Below are 22,206 nucleotides of genomic sequence, written 5' to 3' on the forward strand. Positions count from 1 at the left end.
TCGCCGTCGCAGTGGGCGAGGATCGGGCACGATGTCGTCACAAGTCAACTTCAGTCGCGATGACGCTTGGGATTATGCGTCATGATCTACGTAGAGCGGTCAGACGAATGGCCCGCCATGGAGCGCAGCGCCGCCACTTCCCAGTAAGGAAGCTGCACTACCATTTTAGGGACGTTACATGACCGCGAAGAGTTCGAAGGCTGCCAGGCGCTGTCGATCCACTGTGCATGCCTAATCGTGGATCCCTCTCGTCTACCCGCTGTCACCGCCGTGGGCCTTCTGTGACGCGTGACGTACTAGCGACGAGGCCGCAGAACCGAGCCTCGACGTCTCGTGCACGCGCAAGACAGAATATGACCGAACACGTTCGTGTGAATCACCAGTGGATGGAGTCAGTCCATCCCGGCAACGGTGATTATAACTGGGCTAGAGTACTTGTGCATGCGAACGTATTGAACGTTGCACCCATTACGAACAGTTCTCAATCAATAGACTGACGCTGCCGCTACGGATGGAGCATATGGTCTGGTTCAAGCAGCTCCCGGTGCAGGCGGCACTCATGACAGAGCGTTTGGACGTCAGATTGGCGTACGTCTGTAGGCATGTCAGATAAGAGCACGAGGAGGAATGGTGTGGCTGGCCGCACCTCCACCAGAGTTGAGTTTGCTTCCATAGCTATGGTGCAGAGGTACAGTCTGGGTGAGCAAGAGTAGGCGTCACACCTAGCGGCACTGACCTTCCGTGACACGATGCCACCAAGTGGCATTCAAAGGGTCGTTAGAGCCCCACCCCGGGACAGCAGCGCCGTAGGTATCCCTGGCGCTATATTCGAACTGGAATTCCGGCCCAAGACCTGCCTGCTCATCAAGCCCAGAAAAGCTGCTCACGTCGGCATACCACCTGTCGGGGAATCTGAGCAGGCTATTCACACAGCCAGCGGGCGCGTACGGACGTGTATGAGTCGAGCACTTCGAATGTCTGCGGTTAGAACGGCGTTAGCAGTCTGGAGCCCCCGCGACAGTATGGCCACTTCGGCGCACCCCGGAATCAACCTCGTACACGCGGAATCCGGCGTTGAGGCCGGTCAAAGGCGTAACAGACGGGCCCAGCTAGTCATGGCAGAGTGTCAGAACACCGCTAATCAGGAACCGCACGATCGGCGCACCCATGCAGCTACCAGTGCGTTCTCGACATTCATATCCGTCCCGTTGTTCGAGTAGTAAAGCTAGGACACGTCATCACCTCACCAGACCGCACGGAAGCACTCATGGAACTATACGCACGCTTATCGCATCCTTGTGGGTGTGACCAAAGAAGATACCTGATATCCCACACATCGTCAGCCGAAATCTTGTGGGATAAGGTTGCACTCGGACCTGCAATTACATGCGGAGAGAAACGATCGACTCTGCGCAACGGCATTGAGTAACGACAACGGGAGGCGCAAAAGTGCACGCTCACATCTGGTAGACTGGGAACACGTCCAGGACATCAGGGATCGGGTCTCACACAACAGCATGGCAGAGACATACACAGATTGGTTGGGTTGGCCAGCGGATCCGACGTATTGTGGCCACTGGGGACGTGGCCTAGTATCCAAACTACAGCACCGTCAGACTCACCGTCTCGCACTGAGCCGAGCGTTGTAAAGCTTACCGCGATCACCGGAATCCTCAGCATCTTGCAACTCGTCGGTGAGGAAACGGAGCATGCCCGAGTTATCGGAGGACGTTAAGTTGATGTAGTTGTACGCGTTTTTGCTAAACCGAAGCTGTACCATTAGTCTCTGAGCAGTGTTCAGCCTTCGGAGAACACGTACACGTGCCCTGCAGCAAGCATTCTCTGGGTCAGTTGAGTCCCACACAGACCAGGCGGTCAATCAAGGCGCACAGAATTCGGTGTTGAGTGTGATCATCCGCAGGCCGTTCTGGCGTTGCACGGAATACGCGGCATAGTGTGTCCGAGCCTGCTGTGCGCTGTCTGGGCCGATCCACTCTTCGAGCTCCCACAAGGCTGCGAGGTGGTCGTAATTCCTGGAAGCAACGACTCAGATGCGAATAACGGCGTGAGTCGATGGGACCCGCATTACCAATCGAATTGTCCCTTGAGTGCGCCTCCCATGCTGTAAGGAGAGCTCATGTCCCTTTTTCGCAGCGAACGTCAGTTAAGATCCGGTGGCCTACGATAATTCTGACGGACGTCATGTAGGTATCATGATTTCCCAGGACCGCATAGACAGGACCCGTGTTGAGCATGCGCTTGATGAGGTCGTACACCACGGTCTATTCTCAGGCTCCAAGGTCAGTGGCCCGGGTGCGATGCAGGCGAAATTACACCTGTCTTACCTCTGCATAGAGTTCGTACTCCCTGGGTGGATCAGTAGGATGTTTCCCATCTTACGACAAACTACATACCTAGACATCTCATTGTCCGCGTCATGAGCAAGTAGATCACCAGTATAGAGCGTCCAGTCAAAGGGGGAATCTTCAGTTCCCGCTAGGACCGAGATAGCCTGGAGCGTCGCGGTGATGAGTGAGAATGGAGAGTCGCTGACATGACCGTGACACTGGCAGTTAGCAGTATCCCAGAGAGACGTCCTGAGCAGGTCTCACCACAAGTATGAACCGAACCAAGGAGCCGGAATGCTGGATGCGTTGGACGCAGCCACGCCACCAGCACGGCAACATAATCCATTCGTGCAGTTCGCTTCAGCGCCGACCATGTAACCTACCCGCCCGGACGTAAGGTGAGGCATACAGGTAATGTACATTCTAACACTTACGTGGATCGATGTGCAGGTCGGAAAGGTGCAGGATCTTCAACCGCTCGCCGGTAGCTTGTCTGGGGGCTGGGAGCGGGTCCGGTTTGGGTTTCGCAAACCAGTCAGTCAAATTGAGCGGGCTCGTCGGCGGGATAGGACACAATCCCGCATAATACGCGCATAATGCCTGACCGTCATAGCCACCGACGTCCCCGAATGCAACTACCTGAGTGAACGTCGCACCGAGACTGTACTGCCCATATTCGGAGCCACAGTCAGCACTCGCGCTGAGGGCCTCGCACACTCGCACTGCGAGACCAGGGCCCTCGTCCGGTGCGGAGAGCGCGACCATCTTCGCTACCGCGAGAGCGGCCTGACAGCGTGAGCATGTGTTATTTCCGAAGACGGGGTTCGTTGCAAGTGCGAGTATCTGCTGTAGTGCCGCATCCGCAATCTGTGAAGACGACGCTGTCGGTGGCAACTCATGCACTTCCGAAGTGTCGTTCTGAATATGCTCTGATGTCAGAACCATCGCACGAAAGTCGTACAATGCTGAGTACCTTCGGAATGGTCTCCGGGTTCGTCAGCCAGTACGGGTAGACTTCATGCTGGCAAATGAATTCAAGTGTGGGCATCAATAGGAACCTTCGAACAGATGACAGAACACACCGTCACTGGATCGGAGATAATAGGCTGCGGTTGAGCCGTAGTCGCCGTGGGGTCATTGTAGTACGATTGATAGAGCGACGTCGGGAAGGCAGCTGGAACTGTGAACGCAGAAGGAGGCCCAGTGTATTACTTTGTGCGGCCACGATGGTGATCCAAAGTGGGAGTCCCCCGAGACGCATGTCCGCGAAATAGCAGGACGGGACACAAGGAAAGGAAGAGGGAACTCGGACTGAGTGGGGCTTTCATATGTGCTTCGCTTCCGAGTCGAACCCTACTATTAGAGCGCACCTGACCGCTCCTCACCGGTGATACGCGTCGGTTAAGGCTTCCAAGGAAATTGTGTGAACCCGGCAAGTCACCTATACCGAGAGAAGCGCGTCCTAAGTACATCGTTGTACTGCTATCACACTGTGCCAGTGGTATGAAACTCAATACCGGCCGAAGCAAGAGTGGTCTTACATCATCGTTTCACCGATCCCGGGCGGCGCGTATCGGCAGCGAACATTGTCGTCCAACGTTCAACGTCGAACGTCGAGCTCCTGATATCTCACTGTGGAAGTGGACACACCTAGTATTTGAGGCAACTCGAGACTCCCCTGCGAGTGAACAACGCAATCTTGATGCACCGGGATGCGGTGAGTAGTGCTCAGAACCCAGTAACCTTGACAAACAATTGACGACGTCTCGAGCTGGAACTGTTGGTAGAGTCGCAGTAATCTTGTACGCTGGAGCTCACGACGGAAGCCGTCAATTGAACAAGTGTCTAATGCATAGTATCTCCGCGTCACGATGGGCCTGTGAATACTATAACTAGCACCTGAAAGGCGCACTTACGAACACTTATCGATGAGAATGCTTGCGCTGCCGCTACGGATGGCGCATATGGTCTCGTTGACACAGGTCCCCGTGCAGGCCGGAGTCATGACGGAATTCTTGGTCCCCAGGTGAGTATACGTCTGGAAGCATATCAACAACAGCTGAAAGATATATATTTCGGCTGGACACACCTCCACCAGGCTGGAATTGGCTTCCATAGCTACCATGCAGAAGCAATCTCTGGTAAGTAACTCAAGGAGTGGTGTTAGGATGGGCCAAGCACCGCTGACCTTCCGTGACTCGATGCCACCAGGTGGCATTCAGAGGGTCGTTCGGGCTCCAGTTAGCGACAGCAGCGCCGTAGGTGTCCCTGGCACTGTATTCGAACTGGAATTCCGGCCCAAGACTTGCTTGCCCATCAAGGCCAGGAAAGCTGCTCACGTCGGCATACCACCTATTGAAAAAACGTGAGCAGAATTTTCGCGGATGGCCAGTCTGAGTGAATGCGAACGTGTATGAATCAAGTACTTCGAATGTCTACAATTGTTTTGTCAGCGTTCCATGAGATATACGTTTGGAGTGCGGGTTTGAACACACCCCGGCGTCAACCTCGTAAACACGGAAACCAGCATTGAAGTCGGTCAAGGGCGTGACCGAGGGACCCAGCTATTTCAGTCGATCAGAACATTGTCATGCAGAACACTGCATGCTTGGCATACCCATGCGACTGCCAGCGCGTTCCCAGCGGTAGTTTCGGTCCCGTTGTTCGAGTAGAAGATCTAAAAGGCAGCGTTGTCTTCTTGTATTACACAAGCTAATCGAATCAATAGCACGCACGTTCAGCTCATCCATGTGGGTATGACCAAAAAAGATGCCTAGATAAGGGTCGTTGAGTCGACAACGTTCGTGACAAGCTACACGCATACCTGCGATGACATGCGGAGAGAACCTATCGACACTACACGGCAACACCTCAGGTTGGGATTGAACACCGGCAGTGGTCGAGATGACTCACATCTGGTAAACTGACGAAACATTGAAGGTGTCAGGTCTCACAAAAAACAGCACATGCAACCGCTTACGTACATAGGTTGGTAGGGTTGGATATCGGATCCGCCTTGGTGTAACCACTGGGAACGTGGCCCAATATCCAGGCTGCATAGCATCAGATGTCTGCTCCCCAAATCAACGACTCTCGACCTTACCCCTATCACGGCATCTTCAGCAGCTTGCAGCTCGTCAGTGAGGAAACGGAGCATCCCGGAGTTATCAGAGGACGACAGGTTGATGTAGTTGTATGCATTCTGACTGTATGATCAAGGCGAGATGAGTGCTTCGCTGGAACGACCCAGCTTTGAATGGACGTACGTGTACCCTGTGACAGGCATTCACCCGGTCAGCCGGATAGTGCACAGACGCGGCCAAGCGAATAGTAAAGACGTACAGAATTCAGTGTTCAGAGTGATGATCCGTAGTCCATCCTGGCGTTGTACAGAATACGCGGCATAGTGTGTCCGGGCCTGTTGCGCGGTTTCCGGGCCAATCCACCCTTCGAGTTCCCACAAAGCTGCGAGGTGCCGTAATCCCTAGAATAGAGGCACGGTCAGTATACCACGGTATGAGACAGTGTGACCTGAATCAGACTGATGTACCAGTTGAACTGTCCATCGAGTCCGCCACCGATGTTGTACGGAGAGCTCATGGCACTATGGAATGGAAAACATCAGTCAGCTACAACACTGAGACGGAGATGCCGACGAACGTCATGTAAGTTCATGGTTACCAAGGACTGCGTAAACAGGACCGGTGTTGAGCATGCGCTTCATCAGGTCGTATACTACAGTCTGTTCGTTCTATTTCAGTGTTGGTTCTGTGGTAGGATCGTGTCTCCCTGACCTCAGTGTAAAGCGTATACTCTCTGTCGCAGTCAACACCATGCTTTCGGATTATGACGCGCCGTCACATACCTAGACAGCTCGTTGAACGCGTCGTGCGAAGCAGGTCGCCGGTGTAGATCGTCCAATTGAATGACGAGTCCTCCGTTCCCGTCAACACGGGAATGGACTGAAACGTTGCCGCCACGAGCGAGAACGGAGAGTCGCTGAACCGATAATTATGAGCAACGTCGCATTGAGAAGAGACGGCTTGGGCGAGTCTGACCATAAGAATGACCCAAACCACGGAGCCGGGATACTAGACGCGTTAGATGCAGCCACAGTACCAGCGCGACAGCAAAGTCCAGTAGTGCAGTTCGCTTCAGATCCGACCATGTAGCCTAGACGTGCAGGCGTTCAGGTGCGGCATGCAACACATACGTACATCGCTGGACTCACGGGGATCGATGTGGAGGTCGGATAGGTGCAGTACCTTCAATCGCTCACCAGTTGCTTGTCGAACTGCTGGTAGCGGGTCGGGCTTCGGTTTCGCGAACCACGAGGTCAAGTCCAGTGGGCTCGTCGCCGGGATGGGACATAATCCCGCATAATACGCGCATATTGCCTGCCCATCGTACCCGCCAACGTCGGCGAATGCGGCTACCTGAGTGATGGTCGCGCCGAGCGTATATTGTCCATACTCGGAGCCACAGTCTGTGCTCGCGCCCAAGGCCTCGCACAGGCGCACAGCCAGCCCAGGGCCTTCGGCCGGTGCTGACAGAGCGACCATCTTCGCTATCGTTAGAGCGGCTTGACAGCGTGAACATGTGTTGGTTCCAAAGACTGGGTTTGATACAATCGCAAGAATCTGCTGTAGTGCCGCATCCGCAATCTGTGAAGGCGATACTGCCTCAGGGAGCTCATGTGGTTCCCAAGTATCGTTCTGGAAGCTGCTATCAGAGAATGGCAGGATGGGTGCCGTGTATCGACCCCGTACCTGTGGAATGGTCTCTGGGTTTGTCAACCAATATGGATAGACTTCATGCTAGCAGTTGAGATGTGTGAGCGGTAAGAGACGTTCCGAGCAGAGCGTGAAGCATACCGTTACTGGATCAGATATGATTGGCTGCGGCTGGGCAGTGGTCGCCGTGGGGTCATTATAGTATGACCGGTAGAGCGACGTCGGAAAGGCGGCTGGCGCAGTAAAACAGAAGGACCTAGTGTGTTGTTTTGTGCGGCCGCGATGGTAATGCAGATTGTCAGTACCACCGAGCGCATGCCGGACATGGTCTGTGCGAAAAACGGGATGAGACGAAAGAAGAGGAAGACCACTGGCAGACAGACACGGCCTCGGTGAACCGAGTAGGGTCCTCATAAATATGGTTCGAAGACTCCCTATTTGGAGCGCACCTGGGTACTGGGCACGCGGTAGTAAGCTCGTGGTAAATATAATGGTATGTGAAACCGCGGAAATAGCAGATACCGACCTAGGTTGGACACAAATCCCGCATTTCAACGTGAGAGGCGAGACTGAATTCCCACCTGCGCTGAGAAAGCCTCTATTTCCAAAAATAGATGAGTATTTTGGGCGGCCTCAAGATCTCAACCGGTGAGACCTCATACAGAGCTGATTGGTTACTGCAAGTGAGCGGGAAGGTCCATTGCCAGTGCCAACGGCCTCCGACGCAGGCCAGGCATAGAAGGCAGTGTTCCAAGTACTACGGCATCTTGACTTGACTTCGACGGCACTGGCATGCGGCCAAGTACACACGTACTGTTTCTCGAGCCAGTCAGGCACCAGGGACTCGTCGTCGTCGACCATTCCAAGGTCGATCCACACGTGCACGTGTACTTATGGCGCTGCGCCGTCACTGTTACATAGAGCGCTTACTTGATCCCCTCTTCCGAGCACCGGCGGGAAAGTACTAGTACTGGTGCACTTGTCTGTTGTTCCAATCACAACTATGCAAGACCCTTGCGGCGAAGATCAGTCACTGGTCCTAGTACCGATAAGCACGCACTGCCAGACAGGTATTCATACGCGATGCTGGCCCAATCAGTCAATAGGGCCTCTGGGACGGACTGCATCATGATATCGATACTGGCTGCCCACACGCTGACAGGTATGTGGTATGACGATGGCAGTTCACTGTTCCTCGGCTGCGCTGGCAGATGAGACCTCCGAGTCGTTCGCATCGGGAAGTCTCCCTCGTCGTGATCATCATATCACGTCGATTAATCTTCATAGAGACCGCGCGAGATTAGGAATGAGCAAGTGCGTCTACTTGCTCGTCATCAGATAGTTCGCATTCACTTACAACTTGAGATCATGATTCAGGGTGGAATCTAGGAATCTTCATGATAGTTGACCACTTCCATGTACGATTATCGCTGTTGGCATGTATCCTGTGCATCATTCAGTGTTTATCGTGCGCCGGTGACTGTTCCAAAAACTTTTGAACGAGCTACTGTGGTTCAACGTATGATGCACTACCACACCAGCAGCCTTACTATTCGCAAACACTATCAGGGTTTGAAAACTGCAACTCTAGATCGTGTCAACTGACCATATATAATGGTGGCTTTACTACAGGTCTCCGAGACGGAGGACCTGCAGCACCCACTTGAGGGCCCTCGCAAGACGTATTCACTCAGCTGCTTTGTCAACCAACTGTCGACAATGTCAGCCACACACATATACAAGCTAATTGAAGGGTATGTCTTTGATGGTATGCTCGTCGTACGAAGAGTAACCGTGTGTATTCCAGGTTCTTGGAAATCTATGTACACTTCGAAAATGACATGTTTTTCTCTGCTTTGGGTAAGCAACTCAGCCATATGGGTGTTCCTTGTATGACTGTTATTCACGCTGGCACTGTCTTGAGTTCTTGCCTGCTATGACTATCTCTTGACGTTTGATCGCGAAGTGCGGTTCATATGGAAGTCAGAGAGTCAGTCCTGGGGGACTATCCTGTTCTACGGCTTGCGATATCCCCTCCTGGTCAACGTCGTTCTCGAAATTCTCTCTCGTATTGCATGGTCTACCTGGCAGTCTAATTGGGTCGGTATCAATCATTTTTCTTCTATACATACCATTCTAGATGGCTAACAATTATTTCGCAGAGGTGGGCAACCCGCAATTCAAAGTTGAATCACTGAGGTATAATGCCATGCACCTAGCTGCGGGATCATGCTACGCACGCAGATGGGCCTAGACTTGATAATTTTGGTCAGCGCTGCGGGTGAGCTTGTCCAGCATTTCAGTCCGCTCTCTGATGACGTTTGTTCACATTATTGCTGCGCATTGACAGCTTTCGGGGCCCTGCGCATTTATGCTATTTACACTGGCAGCCATAATCGGCTGCTCTTTGGCTTGGTGCTGCTCTCGGGACTACTCAGTCCAGCGATATCAATTGTAAGTGCGCACTTCAATCGAGGATCTTGATTTTCTTATAACATGTTCCAGTATATCATGGTCAGGTCTCGGCCTATCATGAATAGCGTATCTGTGTATACAGCGGAGCTACCATCTTTGAAAAATTATGTGAACTATCAAGTTTGCTCACTGAGGATCAAGGGGGACACGGATAGCTATGAAAAGTGAGCAAATTCGGTTTAGCGACGGCATATGACTGCGAATACTTTCTATGTTCCTAACCAGTCCCTTGCAGTTGTGCGTTACCTTACATTCTGCAAACCCGAGGTTGCGTCACACGAATTTTGCTTTAATAGGGATGATGGGGGCGAGAGCGGCTTCTCTCGTATCGGATGGCCTGGTCTTGGCTTTGACTGCCTTGAAAACACTCAATGGGATGCGTGGCGCCGATATTGTGACGCATAAAGGACCAATAATCAGGCATATTCTTCTGCAAGACAGTGAGCGCAATCTTGCATCTCCATCCACCCTTTACTGATACAGATCTTAGCCGCACTTTGTTTTGCGTGAGTTCTGCCAGTGAACGCGCATGATAGCTTCTAGCCATAACCTTGGACATTTGCCAGACTGCTTTGTGTCGTCAATGTAGTTGGCATCGCGACAGGGCATCTTGATGAGGTATGTAGAGTCTTAGTGCGCTGAGATGCTGTAGCTTATGCGAAGACCACGTTTTCACAAGTACATTTGGATATTGCAGAATTGGACAGCAACGTAAGTTATCCCCGTTCAGTCATCGACATCTGTGTGCATGTGCATTACCTGATTCCACAGGCTGACCTCGGTGCTTCTATCGCGCCTGGCTCTGGACCTACGAGAGGCCTTTGCCGCGCAATCGGGTGACTCTACCGATTTCTTCTGCCGCACGTTACGGGACATCAGCTATGCGATCCCGGATGATCATGGATTCGAGCCCGAGTCTGCTGACGATTTATGGTCTGTAGAGCTCAGCCAAATAGGGGGAGCATCCGGCACTGGTGTTTAGATAAACCACTCACACCACTGGGTTGCAAGCGGCGCGCAACGATGTTGTGGTTTCATGCTCTGAATGTAGTCTTACGTCTCGAACAAGGGTCCATTCACGATTTGTATTTAATCTGATAAAGCGACGTCGCGGTTGAGGCTGTAAGTGTCTAGGACGTGATTTTGAAACTCGGTTTGTGTGGTCAAAGAGTCGGTAGCACCCATGTACCATTTGCGACACGACATGGAGGACCTGTACTTGAAGGCATCTAGAGCGAAGTTCGCGCCACCGAGTCGCCGCACATATGGGGGTCGCCGGTTGCTGGCACCGGCCCGCACCAATACGACCGATGAATCTCAGCGCTCTGAGTCGATGTCCAGCGCTCCAACAACTGCAGGGCCGACCTCACTGGCAAGCACCTTGAACGTGCACAAGGCTTTATCTATGTCATGACTGCGGACAGCTTTGCGAGACGTCGGACGTCAACCTCACTTTGTTCTGTGAGAAGATGCTCAAAAGTCGAACATGAAGTCGTCAGGCATGTCACGGAGCGTTGTACTAGTAGCAGCCTTGCGGACGCCGTACTCGCATCAGTCCGAGAGCATTACCAAACGGCGTACGTTTGTTACATCTAAAGTGCTCGAGTGCTGTTATCTTACCCTCCATATGATAGTCTCGCACGGAGCTCGACCCTGAGGCCTGAGGCCTGAGGCGTGCCGCGTGAGTAAACGTACTACTATTACAACCGTGGAGACGTCCTTCAGCTAATCCGAAGAACAGCTACATCGTGCATTGTATGTGGACCTAGGTCGGTAATCAGGTCACGCATCGAAGGCTCTGATGTTCGCGGCACATGGCCAAGGGAGCATGTTGCTGCCATCAATCCGTCAACCACTACTCACCGACTATTCACGAACGTGTCATTCCTCAGAAGAAGAAGTAGCTACTCGCAATGCTATATTTAAGCTGGCGACAGGTCTCCGAACAGCTAGGCAAAGCCAGCGTCCATAGCATCTGGCGCGGTTTGCTTTCACGCACGCAATGGCCCCGTGGCTTTCGACTTCTTCTGCAACTGCCATCACGCTGGTAGGCATCACTTTCCTTGCTCAGTCCATCACAGCGACTGTGCCAGGTGCTACAGCATACACTGCTTCTGGTGCTTTCCCCACGTCTCTCTATGAATCCTATTACAACGACCCGACCGCGACATCGGTGGAGCCACAGCCAGTGATCTCGGACCCTGTCACGGTACGTGGTTCCACCCAACGGGAAAATACTAGTCATCGAGTGACCCTTTGTTATCAGCATGAGACATATCCATATTGGTTGACGAACCCGGAAACCGTGCCAGGAGTATGACTATCTCGGAACTCGCACATTGTCCACTAACTGTTTTCCTAGAATGACACTTGGGAAGCCCACCCACTGCCAGCGCCCGCGCCTCTTGACCAGCTCGTCGACATCGCGTATGATCAAATTCTATCCATAGTCAAGAATCCTGCGTTTGGCAACGACACATGCACTCGTTGCTTAGCTGCCCTCGAAATCGCCAAGTTCATCGCGCTCACAGTCCCAGAACGAGGCTCGGTTCTAGCAGTGCGCGTGTGCGAATACTTCAACTTCGCCAGCGGCGGCGATTGCGGCGGATACTATGGTCAGTATAGCCTGGGTCCTGATCTCATGCAAACTCTCGCCTTGGCAGACGTTGGCGGTTATGATGGGCTGGTAAGATCGGATTCTCTCGCTCTCTACACAAGCCAAATGACATGTTCGACCAGGCGGCGTGCGCGTACCTCACTGGGACTTGTCCTTATCCAGCAGCTAGCCCTCTGAACTTGACGAATTGGTTCGCAAAGCCAAAGCCCAACCCTTTGCCGCCTCCTAAGCAAGCGACTGGAGAAAGGATGAAAGTGCTGCACTTGTCTGATTTACATATCGACCCGAGTAAGTCAACGGCGCGGCTGATCCTGCATTCCACTGACACGTATTGTACAGGGTACATGATCGGGGCGGAGGCGAACTGCACGTACGGTTATTGCTGTCGGGCAAACAGTGTTCTCGACTCGAACTGGACCAGCCGTTCTGCTCCTCGATATGGATCTTTCCTATGGTGCTCCATCGTTGCATTTGCGGCTCCCGATGATTACTGACGTCCGCCTAGTGACTCGCCCTACCCGCTCGTCACGGCTACATTCCAGGCGATTCCCGTCCTAGCAGGCATAGAGGACTCTTCGTTCAATTTCTCGATATACACGGGTGATCTCATCTCACACGACCTCCTTAATGAATTATCGAGGTATGCGATCGCACTCGTGTAGTGTTCGCTGTGGCCGTGCTAATCAGGTCATGCGCCAGGGAGTATACAGTATATACCGAGGTAAGAAACGGAGACGGAAGAATTACGGAGACTCACCACCTTCCATATAGACCGTTCTCTATGATTTGATGAAGCGTATGATCAACACGGGACCCGTCTATGCAGTACCGGGCAACCACGACACTTATCAGTCGTACGTCTATGTCCGAGCGCTGTATGTATGCACTGCTCAACGTACCTAGAGGTCAGAACTCCCCGTATAACATCGGAAATGGCCATGCAGACCAGTTCGACTGGTGCGTCTACTAGTAGAGGGTTCACCACGATTTTTGACTGAAGGCTTGTCAGGGACTACGAACATCTTGCCGCTCTGTGGGAGCTCGAGGGATGGATCTCCCCCGAGGCTGCGCAGCAAGCGCGGAAGAACTACGCGGCGTATTCCGTGCAACGCCAAGACGGGCTGAGAATTGTCACGCTCAACACTGATTTTTGTATGTTGTATTAGTTGATGCCCCCGTCGTTACTCATGTGCGACAATTGCATTCTCTAGGGTTCCAGTACGTCTTCATACTTGTCGGCACAACAGCTATGAGATCCACAATTCTGCCGTAGACCGAACGTCTTCAATTATTTCAATCTCTCGTCGTCGGACAACTCTGGCATGCTGCGTTGGCTGACCGACGAGTTGCAAGACGCCGAAGACGCCGAAGAACGAGGTGCGACCTGTTTCAAACTCCGTGCAGTGCTACTTCAACGACACTTACCTATTGTAGTCTGGATCCTGGGACATGTCCCTAGCGGTTGGGACGACACCGATCCAATTGCAAACCCTACAAACTTATGTACGTCTACTACGCTTCTCTTTAACTATTCCTTGCTCATCCTGTGTAGTCTACCAGATGTAAGCAGCGAGGACGAAACATCGACAGTGTGCCTTATGTCTCGACAGCGTCGATCGATACTCCCCACATGTCATCGCCGGTTAGTACTGCACGAAGTATGCTTTGAATTGAGATCTGATCTGTCGCCAGGCATCTTCTTCGGACATACCCACATGGACATGTTGACGGTAAACTAGCTTGTGTACTCGCTATCGTCGCTGGTCTCATCATGGCGTAGGTGTATTACACCAATAATGGGACCGTCATGAGCGCCGAAACCGCTCAGACTGTCGCATGGGTGAGTTGGCACGTTTCTTGCGCTTCCTCTCTAACAACACGCGGCTTGCGTAGATTGGCCCATCGGTCGTCCCAGTCACGAACTACAATGTCGGTTTCCGGGTTTATGAAGTCGACTCCGGGGTAGGTCTCTCCCGAGTCATACCTATAGTAGTTTCTCATCTTCGAATTTCAGACATTTGAAGTCCTTGATTCGTATACGTACGTAGATTGCATGTATGCATAAGTGCCTTCCTTCCGCTGACCCGTGCCCCATTGCTAGCTATTTTTCCGATGTCAACACCTTCCCCGACCTGGATGGACAGACCGAATTCGGCCCCGCATTCGAATTGGAGTACAGTGCCCGCGACGCATATGGTGCAACGATAGAATGGGGTGTCAACGACCCTTTGAACGCTACATGGTGGCATTTAGTGACAGAAGGTACATACGCCGTCATTCTCTCGCCCTTGTCTCGTATCAATGACTATTCTTTGCACGCAGCAATGGAGGCGAACTCGACTCTCGTTCAGGTCAGTTTCCCTGAATTAGCATGTTTCTATCATTGACTGACTTTGAACGCGTAGATGTTCAGCAACTACCAGTACAAGAGTTCCATTCGCTACCCTCTGTGCACTGGGAAATGCATTCCCAACAAGATCTGCTCCATACGGAGCGGCAGCGCCAGTCTGTATCTCCAGAACTGTGTATAAGATGCACAGCACTTAACAGTTCGGCGAACACATTATCCCAATGAGTGTCTTGAAGCTGTACAGATATCTTGATTGCTATGCCACACCGGTGCCACCGGGGACATCCAACAGACCCACGGCTCATCATCGTTCGAGCCACTGTTCGCACGGATTTCGATATAAGATAAAACGCGGTATCTTCAAGGCCATTGAACGGCCCAGAGTCCATTGCATGTCCAGACACCAGCGCACTCACACTATGCCATATTCTAGTATTGCCGAGCTCAAGAGGGGCTATGTTGAAGTCAAACCACATCTTGCAAAGTCGTCTGTACACTCTGTCTTAGCTTCTCTCATTATCGACTGACAGCTCACTAGCTTTGTGGGAATTTATCTCGATCTTGAGAACTATCTGTATTTCTCCGCCGCAGGTATGTATACATAGTTGCCGCCATGTACAGTTGACCGAACTCCTTGATAGCACTAGTCGTGTATGATTTCTTCTTGACCCTTGATCGTGAAGTTTGGTCCGTCTGGAGAGCGAAGCAGTCAGTTTCATCGCTGTTGTTCTACGGCTTCCGATATGCGGCCCTACTCAACATCATCCCCACGCTGCTCATTCGTACATCGTTGCCCGGGTTGCAATCCAATTGGGTACGTAACATCCAGTAACTCAGATCTTCGCTTCACGTGGCTAACAGATTGGATAGAGGCGAGCTTGTTTATCTGTTGCCCACAGCATGGATCGGGGGACTGATACGCATTGTAGCTGCGCTATCATTCTGCACGTCCAGATGGCATTGGACATCATCATCCTCGTGTGCTCCACCGGTAAGGACTCGTGGATCAAACAGCTTCTTGGGGTACGCGCTGACGAGGGGAACTATTCAGTCTTCGCTGCGCTTCGCGTCTACGCCATGTTCAACCGTAGTCGATTGCTGTTCTGTCTCGCGTTGATAACTGGCTTGCTGAATCCCGCCATCTCGATCGTGAGTATGCCCTTTCAATACTGCTGTCACGTGAACCGGAGATGCTAATTCACATTGTGCGACAATTGGCAAGTACATCTTCAGGAGGTCGCTTCCAACGTTGGACGCCTATCTAAACCATGAAGGTTGTATGTTGACCATCATAGGTGACAAGACGTCATATGAAAAGTAAGCACACTATGGCCCTGTTTGTTCAGCACTATAAGCTCATCTTGAGGTCGAATCACGCAGCTGTAAGTGCCATGGCATACATATAGATAGTTCATTCTTGAAGTAAGATCGAATGGGGTACTTCTAATGATCGCAGGGATGATTAGTGCAAGAGCAGCCTCCGTCGTTTCCGATGGCATCGTGTTAGCTTTGACTGTCGCTAAGACTCGGACACTGGATAGAGCACGCCGGCACCAACGTGAGGACGGCCTGGTGCCGACATTGAGCGGGATACTCTTTCGAGATAGTGCGTAGTAAACTCCACATTTACTCTTCCCTACCCTGCTTACTCTCGATCACCAGCGGTGTCATGTTTCTCGTGCGTCAAGCTCATAGCCCCCTTTCACTGGGCGACACAGCGCTGAGCCTAGGATACAGGTTATTGTGTGCCATCAACGTGATTGGAATGGCCACGGGCCGCCTGACACAAGTGAGAGCTACCTCATCATGCACAGGCGCAGTGACGCTCTGAACTTACTATACACAGTTCATTGAAATCTGGCAGATATGGACCGCTACGTATGTCGCCCTCGCTATCCCTCTTCGGCCGCGCGATTCAGCTTATCACATTTGACTCTTACAGTTTTACATCTGTTCTGCTGTCGCGTCTCTTCTTGGACCTTCGCGAGGTATCAGATACAGATAACAGCGGGAAGTCTGAGTTTCTCTCTCGCACTCTCCCGAGTTATGGCCCAGAATCGTCGGATGCGGCAACACAGTTCACAGAGGTCGAGGCACTGGAGATGTACGCACCCACAAGTACCCTAAGTCCGTAGCGCAGTTGAGGCCTGAGGCGCGGACTTCTGTTCAATTGACATATAAGTGCATACACTGTGTCTTGGGATCAAGCTCCGATGATTACCTCCAAACGTACCGACCACCGTGGGCTCGTCAACGAGATGCCCGAGCTTCGGAAGGCCAGCCTGAGATGAATTTCATTGATGCTAAATCGTGACGCAGTACATAAGGAAACCGTATCGGATGTCTAGGCCTATTTATTTGCCGCAGTCAGACCGCGCCTCCTCCTCGACGTACGGGCCAGCGGTAAGCCGAAGTCGCGTCGGAGACGCGTCCCGCGGGACGACTCGGACGCGTCTGTGGCGGTGGCGAGGCACCATGAGACCAATCAGAGCGTGAGACGAGTGTTATTTTTTGCGCGACTTTCGCAGTGTCGTGAACGCACTCGCCGCCGCTCGGAGGACTACAGCTTTCTCTGCGTCCAGCGCACCACGAATGTCATCTTTCTCGGCGACTCGTACATGCCCAGCAGGCTTCCACACAGAGCCCGAGATACGCGAAGGATTCAGCTGAAGTTGCATGCTTAAGCCACAGTAGTAGCTATGCACCGCGGTACCGAGAAGAACCTCTCATCTTTAGTCGCCTGACCAGCCGTGTAAAGCTAACTCCCTCGCAGAACGACACTGAGGAGATTCACCCTCTACCGCCTCCGGCGAACTTTTCGGTGTGGCTGTCGCGCAGGTCGTCTCGATAGCGAAAACCCCCATCGCCGCTTCGCAGCTGACTACTGCGCAGCCTGTCAGGCCGCGCTCGAGGTCGCCAAGTTCCTGGTGATGGCGCAACCCCAGCAGGGCCCAAACCTCGCCGTGCGTCTGTGCGAGTACTTCAACTACAGCACGACCCTCGATTGCGAGACGACGTATGGGATATACACACTTGGCTCGGTCATGACGCAGACGATCGCGGCCGCAGACGTCGGAGGCTACGACGGGCAGGTAAGTACGGTTTGGTGCTGATGAGAATTATGACTGATGACGCGCTTCAGACCATATGCAACCAGTTTCTTAGTCTCTGTCCGCGGCCACCCACGAGCCCGCTGGACTTGGATAGCTGGTTCGCGAAGCCGAAACCTAACCCGCTCCCTCCGCCCAAGCAACCCACGGGGGAGCGCCTGAAGATCCTACACTTATCCGACTTGCACATCGATCCTCGTAAGTTTATATGCTAATTAGTGTCTCCTGGCTTATACGAAGGTATGCGGCAGGTTACGCTATCGGAGCGGAGGCGAACTGCAGCCAGTACTTGTGTTGCCGCGTGAATGGCTACAACGAGAACAGTCTTAACCAGACAGTGCGACCTGCTCCTCGGTTTGGTGCCTTCAATTGGTATGTGTATGCTACTACCAGGCATCGTCGTAGTCTCATCGCACCTGCTACATATCAGCGATTCCCCCTACCCCTTGATTGTCGCAGCGTTGCAAGCGGTGCCGGCCCTCACAGGCACGGAAGAGACTGGCTTCGACTTCACGATCTTTACTGGCGACCTGATCCCCCACGACCCCGCCAACAAGCTGTCAAGGTAAGGATGTATCAGTGCGCAGTCTCGTGCAGTTCCGACTTCCTGCCCACAGTCTGTCTTGTACGAGCTTATCAAGCGCCTCGTCAACACTGGGCCTGTGTACGCTGTACAGGGTAATCACTTGGGACGATACCAATCCGATTGCAAACCCTACGAACCCATGTTCGTCTGTCGTGCTTTATTTCGGTTGCATCCTATACATGCTTTGCGCAGTCTACCAGGTGTAAGTCACGAAGTCGAGGCATTGATCGACTAGCTAATGCCTTATTAGCGTCATTCGATACTCTCCTCATGTCATCACGGGTAAGTGCTGTACACATGGCGGAATGAGTTAGCAACTTCATTCGTCACCAGGCATCTTCTTCGGACACACGCACACGGATATGTTGACGGCGACTCTGATTGAGTGTTCGTTGTCGATACTCGTCTCATCGCTGCGTAGGTGTATTATGCCAACAATGCAACCATGATGAGCGCCGAAACCGCTCAGACTGTCGTGTGGGTGAGTCGGCACATTTCTTGTAGTCTCTGCACTTCACAAACAGCTTTCAGATCGGCCTGTCTGTTGTCCCAATAGCGAACTACAACGTCGGCTTCCGAGTTTATGAGGTCGACTCCAGGGTGGGTCGCCCTCGGCTCACATCTGCAGACATTCGAAGTCCTTGATTCGTATACGTACGTGAATTCCCTTTAGCAGTGTAAGTGAGCTCCTCCTGATAACCCATCTTGTATTGCTAGCTACTATGCCGATGTCAACCCTTTCCCCGACCTGGATGGACAGACCGAATTCGGCCCCGCATTCGAAATGGAGTACAGTGCTCGCGGCGCATATGGCGCAATGATAGAATGGGGTGTCGACGACCCTCTGAACGCTACCTGGTGGCATCTAGTGACAGATGGTACATACACCATCATCCTCTCACCCTTGTCTCGTGTCAATGACTATTCTTTGCACGCAGCAATGGAGGCGAACTCGACTCTCGTTCAGGTCAGTTTCCCTGAATTAGCATGTTTCTATCATTGACTGACTTTGAACGCGTAGATGTTCAGCAACTACCAGTACAAGAGTTCCATTCGCTACCCTCTGTGCACTGGGAACTGCATTCCCAACAAGATCTGCTCCATACGGGGCGGCAGCGCCAGTCTGTATCTTCAGAACTGTGTATAAGGTTCAAGGGCATGACTGTTCGGCAACATGTTATCCAAATGGGTGTCTTGAAGATGTACAGATGTCTTGAATGCTATGCCACGCCCGCGCTACCGGGGACATCTTGAACAGAAACACGATGCATCATTGTTCGAGCTGCTATTCGCACGGATCTCCATATAAGATAACTCGCGCTATCTTCGAGGCCATTCGACGACCCAGAGTCTACTGCATGTCCACGCACTGGCACCAGCTCACCCACACTATGCCATATTCAAGTATTGCCGAGCTCAAGAGGGATTATGTTGAAGTCAAGCCACATCTTGCAAAGCCGTCCGTGCACTCTATCTGGTCTTCTCATTGTCAACTGACAGCTCACTAGCTTTGTGGGGATTTATCTCGATCTCGAGAGCTATCTGTATTTCTCCGCCACAGGTATGTATGCATAGTTATCGCCGTGTACAGTTGACCGAACTACATGATAGCACTGGTCGTGTATGATTTCTTGTTGACCCTTGATCGCGAAGTCTCGTACGTCTGGAGGGCGAAGCAGTCAGTTTCATCGCTGTTGTTCTACAGCTTCCGATATGCGGCCCTCCTCAACATCGTCCCCACGCTGCTCATTCGCATGTCGTTGCCCGAGTTGCAATCCAATTGGGTGCGTAACATCCAGCAACTCAGATCTTCGCTTCACGTGGCTAACAGATGGGACAGAGGCAAGTTTGACAATCTGTTGCACACAGCATGGATCGGAGGACTGAATGCACATCGTAGCTGCGGTATCATGCTGCATGTCCAGATGGCGTTGGATATCATCATTCTCGTGAGCTCCACCGGTAAGGAGTCGTGGATCGAACAGCTTGGGGCAGTGCTCGCTGACGAAGAGTCCCATCCAGTCTTCGCTGCGCTTCGCGTCTACGCCATGTTCAACCGTGGTCGATTGCTGTTCAGTCTTGTGCTGATAGCTGGTTTGCTAAATCCTGCCATCTCGATCGTGAGTATGCCCAAAGTTTCTATGCCGCTGTTGCGTGCACCGGAAGAACTAACTCACATTATGCGATAATTGGCAAGTAGTACATCTTCAGGAGGTCGCTTCCAACGTTGGACGCCTATCTCAAGCGTGAAGCATGTATGTTGACTATCATAGGTGACGATACGTCATATGAGAAGTAAGTATATCCTTGTTTGTTAAGCACTATGGACTTACCTTGAGGCCCGAACCACGCAGCTGTAAGTGTCATGACATACAGATAGATATTATTTTTTGAAGTAGAATCGGATGGGATGCTTCTATTGGTCGCAGGGATGATTGGAGCAAGAGCAGCCTCCGTGGTTTCCGATGGCATCGTGTTAGCTTTAACTGTCGCTAGGACTCAAACACTGACTAAAGCACGCCGGAATCAACGTGGGGACGGCGTGGCGTCGACATTGAGTGGGGTACTCTTTCGAGATAGTGCGTAAACTTCACCGTTACTCTTTCCTCCTACCCTACTTAATGTCGATCAATAGCGGTTTCGTGTTTCTCGTGCGTCAAGCTAGTAGCCCCCTTTCACTAGACGACACAGCGCTGAAACGACACAGGTTATTATGTATCATCAACGTGATTGGGATGGCCACGGGCCGCCTGACAGAAGTGAGAGCCACCTTGCATCGTGCACAGGCCCGGTGACGCTCTGAACCTATTCTACACAGTTCATTGAGATCTGGCAGCTGTGGACCGCTACGTATGTCGTCTTTGCTACCTCTCCTCGGCCGCGCGAACCAGCTAATCACATTTGACTCTTACAGTTTTACTTCTGTCCTGCTGTCGCGTCTCTTCTTGGACCTTCGCGAGGTATCAGATACAGACGACGGCGGGAAGTCTGACTTCCTCTCTCGCACTCTCCCGAGTTTTCGCACGGGATCGTCGGATACGTCAACACAGATCACAGAGGCACTGGAGATGTAGCTTGAGATGAATTTCATTGATGCTAGATCGTGACGCGGTCCATAAGGAAACCATCGGATGTCTAGGCCTACTTATTTGTCGCAGTCAGACCGTGCAGAGACTTCGGCGTACGGGGATACGAGTCATGGAAACAGGCCGCCGCTATCTAGTTCCGTGGGCTGTGAGGCACCTGCGAGCATGGCATTTACATCCGGTCGGAGGAATCTTACGAGGGTGCGAATAGAAAGATCTGATGCAGGCCGTCTACATGGTAAGAAATAAGTCCTCCTGAATTTGCGCATGTGCTCCCTTTCTTGCAAGCGCGGGCAAACGGCAAGTCGCGTCGGAGACGCGTCCCGCGGGACGACGCGTCTGTGGCGGTGGCGAGGCACCATGGGACCAATCAGCGCGTGAGACGAGTGTTATTTACAGCGCGACTTTCGCAGTGTCTCGAAATGTGAACGCACTCTGAACGCACTCGCCGCTCGGAGGACCACAGCCTTCTCGCTCTGCGTCCAGCGCATCGCGAATCTAGAGTCTTTCTCCGCCACTCGTACACGCTGGGCTTTAATTCCTTGCATGCCTAAGCCACAGTACGCTAGTGCACCGAGAAGAGCCTCTCATCCTTACGACACGCAATCCCTCGTTCGTCCCTGGGTGTCTTTTATCGCACTCACCTCCTTAAGCTTCCATTCTTCACTCAGCTTGCCCCTGCCAGATGACCATTGCGCTCTACAGCGTGCCGTACGCGTAACTGCTAATATTCACCATCTATGCAGTGGCAATGCATGGTGGACGTCAACTTTACACATACCTTTGCATGCGCTTGTCCACGATCTCGCCGACAGCGCTTTGCGCTCGAAGACAGCTTGCTAAGAATGCCGGCAACTTGACTGCTGAGCAACGTTGGAGACTAGGGGATGCGGACATTCCC

At 52.4% G+C, this 22,206-nt stretch overlaps 5 protein-coding genes across 5 annotated transcripts; 4 read left to right on the top strand and 1 right to left on the bottom strand.

Moving 5' to 3' along the window:
- Positions 1-468: 468 nt before the first annotated feature.
- B0H18DRAFT_1117846 (Metallo-dependent phosphatase-like protein) lies at positions 469-6,910 on the bottom strand (the record flags this gene model as incomplete). The annotated part of the gene is made up of 37 exons (XM_048033663.1): positions 469-594; positions 647-675; positions 737-900; positions 953-978; positions 1,041-1,109; positions 1,166-1,225; positions 1,284-1,321; positions 1,377-1,408; positions 1,462-1,471; positions 1,533-1,601; positions 1,657-1,760; positions 1,820-1,826; positions 1,891-2,033; positions 2,090-2,143; positions 2,200-2,282; positions 2,346-2,367; positions 2,415-2,549; positions 2,613-2,727; positions 2,783-3,266; positions 3,322-3,369; positions 3,431-3,528; positions 4,537-4,700; positions 4,758-4,783; positions 4,844-4,912; positions 4,966-5,025; positions 5,084-5,121; positions 5,173-5,204; positions 5,262-5,271; positions 5,329-5,401; positions 5,452-5,554; positions 5,615-5,621; positions 5,691-5,832; positions 5,880-5,952; positions 6,214-6,347; positions 6,407-6,439; positions 6,468-6,521; positions 6,566-6,910. The coding sequence occupies 37 exons, from the start codon at positions 6,908-6,910 to the stop codon at positions 469-471; spliced, it is 3,279 nt and encodes a 1,092-aa protein (XP_047894880.1).
- Positions 6,911-9,515: 2,605 nt separating this feature from the next.
- Positions 9,516-10,530, top strand: B0H18DRAFT_999924 (uncharacterized protein; the record flags this gene model as incomplete). Its single annotated transcript, XM_048045597.1, has 6 exons — positions 9,516-9,535; positions 9,601-9,720; positions 9,869-9,996; positions 10,146-10,174; positions 10,236-10,267; positions 10,328-10,530. Coding segments are annotated over exons 2-6 (499 nt in total), but the record flags the coding sequence as incomplete, so codon positions are not given.
- Positions 10,531-11,558: 1,028 nt separating this feature from the next.
- On the top strand, positions 11,559-14,704 carry B0H18DRAFT_874779 (sphingomyelin phosphodiesterase; the record flags this gene model as incomplete). The annotated part of the gene is made up of 20 exons (XM_048040374.1): positions 11,559-11,765; positions 11,823-11,870; positions 11,919-12,242; positions 12,296-12,461; positions 12,513-12,627; positions 12,679-12,813; positions 12,873-12,894; positions 12,945-13,027; positions 13,077-13,130; positions 13,183-13,332; positions 13,447-13,550; positions 13,608-13,680; positions 13,784-13,815; positions 13,866-13,903; positions 13,954-14,013; positions 14,067-14,135; positions 14,188-14,213; positions 14,275-14,435; positions 14,496-14,524; positions 14,579-14,704. The coding sequence occupies 20 exons, from the start codon at positions 11,559-11,561 to the stop codon at positions 14,702-14,704; spliced, it is 2,022 nt and encodes a 673-aa protein (XP_047894882.1).
- A 238-nt stretch (positions 14,705-14,942) lies between these two features.
- Positions 14,943-16,897, top strand: B0H18DRAFT_999938 (uncharacterized protein; the record flags this gene model as incomplete). The annotated part of the gene is made up of 9 exons (XM_048045598.1): positions 14,943-15,010; positions 15,062-15,114; positions 15,165-15,337; positions 15,478-15,514; positions 15,575-15,672; positions 15,746-15,840; positions 15,990-16,136; positions 16,466-16,627; positions 16,805-16,897. Coding segments are annotated over 8 exons (833 nt in total), but the record flags the coding sequence as incomplete, so codon positions are not given.
- A 312-nt stretch (positions 16,898-17,209) lies between these two features.
- Positions 17,210-21,384, top strand: B0H18DRAFT_1103704 (uncharacterized protein). Its single transcript, XM_048032592.1, has 23 exons — positions 17,210-17,232; positions 17,297-17,615; positions 17,666-17,831; positions 17,885-18,005; positions 18,064-18,198; positions 18,311-18,360; positions 18,470-18,501; positions 18,641-18,700; positions 18,776-18,873; positions 18,937-19,097; positions 19,158-19,186; positions 19,241-19,344; positions 19,625-19,678; positions 19,728-19,780; positions 19,831-20,003; positions 20,118-20,181; positions 20,242-20,339; positions 20,420-20,516; positions 20,649-20,798; positions 20,855-20,870; positions 20,927-20,978; positions 21,038-21,069; positions 21,134-21,384. Exons 2-23 carry the CDS (start codon positions 17,454-17,456, stop codon positions 21,291-21,293), a joined length of 2,067 nt encoding a protein of 688 aa, XP_047894884.1. The 5' UTR covers positions 17,210-17,232; positions 17,297-17,453; the 3' UTR covers positions 21,294-21,384.
- The last annotated feature ends 822 nt before the right edge of the window (positions 21,385-22,206 follow it).

The sequence above is a fragment of the Fomitopsis serialis genome, assembly GCF_022376445.1.
Source record: "Fomitopsis serialis strain Sig1Antser10 chromosome Unknown B0H18scaffold_23, whole genome shotgun sequence".
In the NCBI taxonomy this organism is placed as follows: domain Eukaryota; kingdom Fungi; phylum Basidiomycota; class Agaricomycetes; order Polyporales; family Fomitopsidaceae; genus Fomitopsis; species Fomitopsis serialis.

Coding starts and splice junctions, on each gene's coding strand:
- B0H18DRAFT_1103704 (XM_048032592.1), top strand. CDS start 17,454: ATGGCGCAACCCCAGCAGGGCCCAAACCTCGCCGTGCGTCTGTGCGAG. Junction 18,006..18,063: donor CGGTTTGGTGCCTTCAATTG/GTATGTGTATGC, acceptor GCTACATATCAG/CGATTCCCCCTACCCCTTGA. Junction 20,182..20,241: donor CATTCTCGTGAGCTCCACCG/GTAAGGAGTCGT, acceptor AGTCCCATCCAG/TCTTCGCTGCGCTTCGCGTC.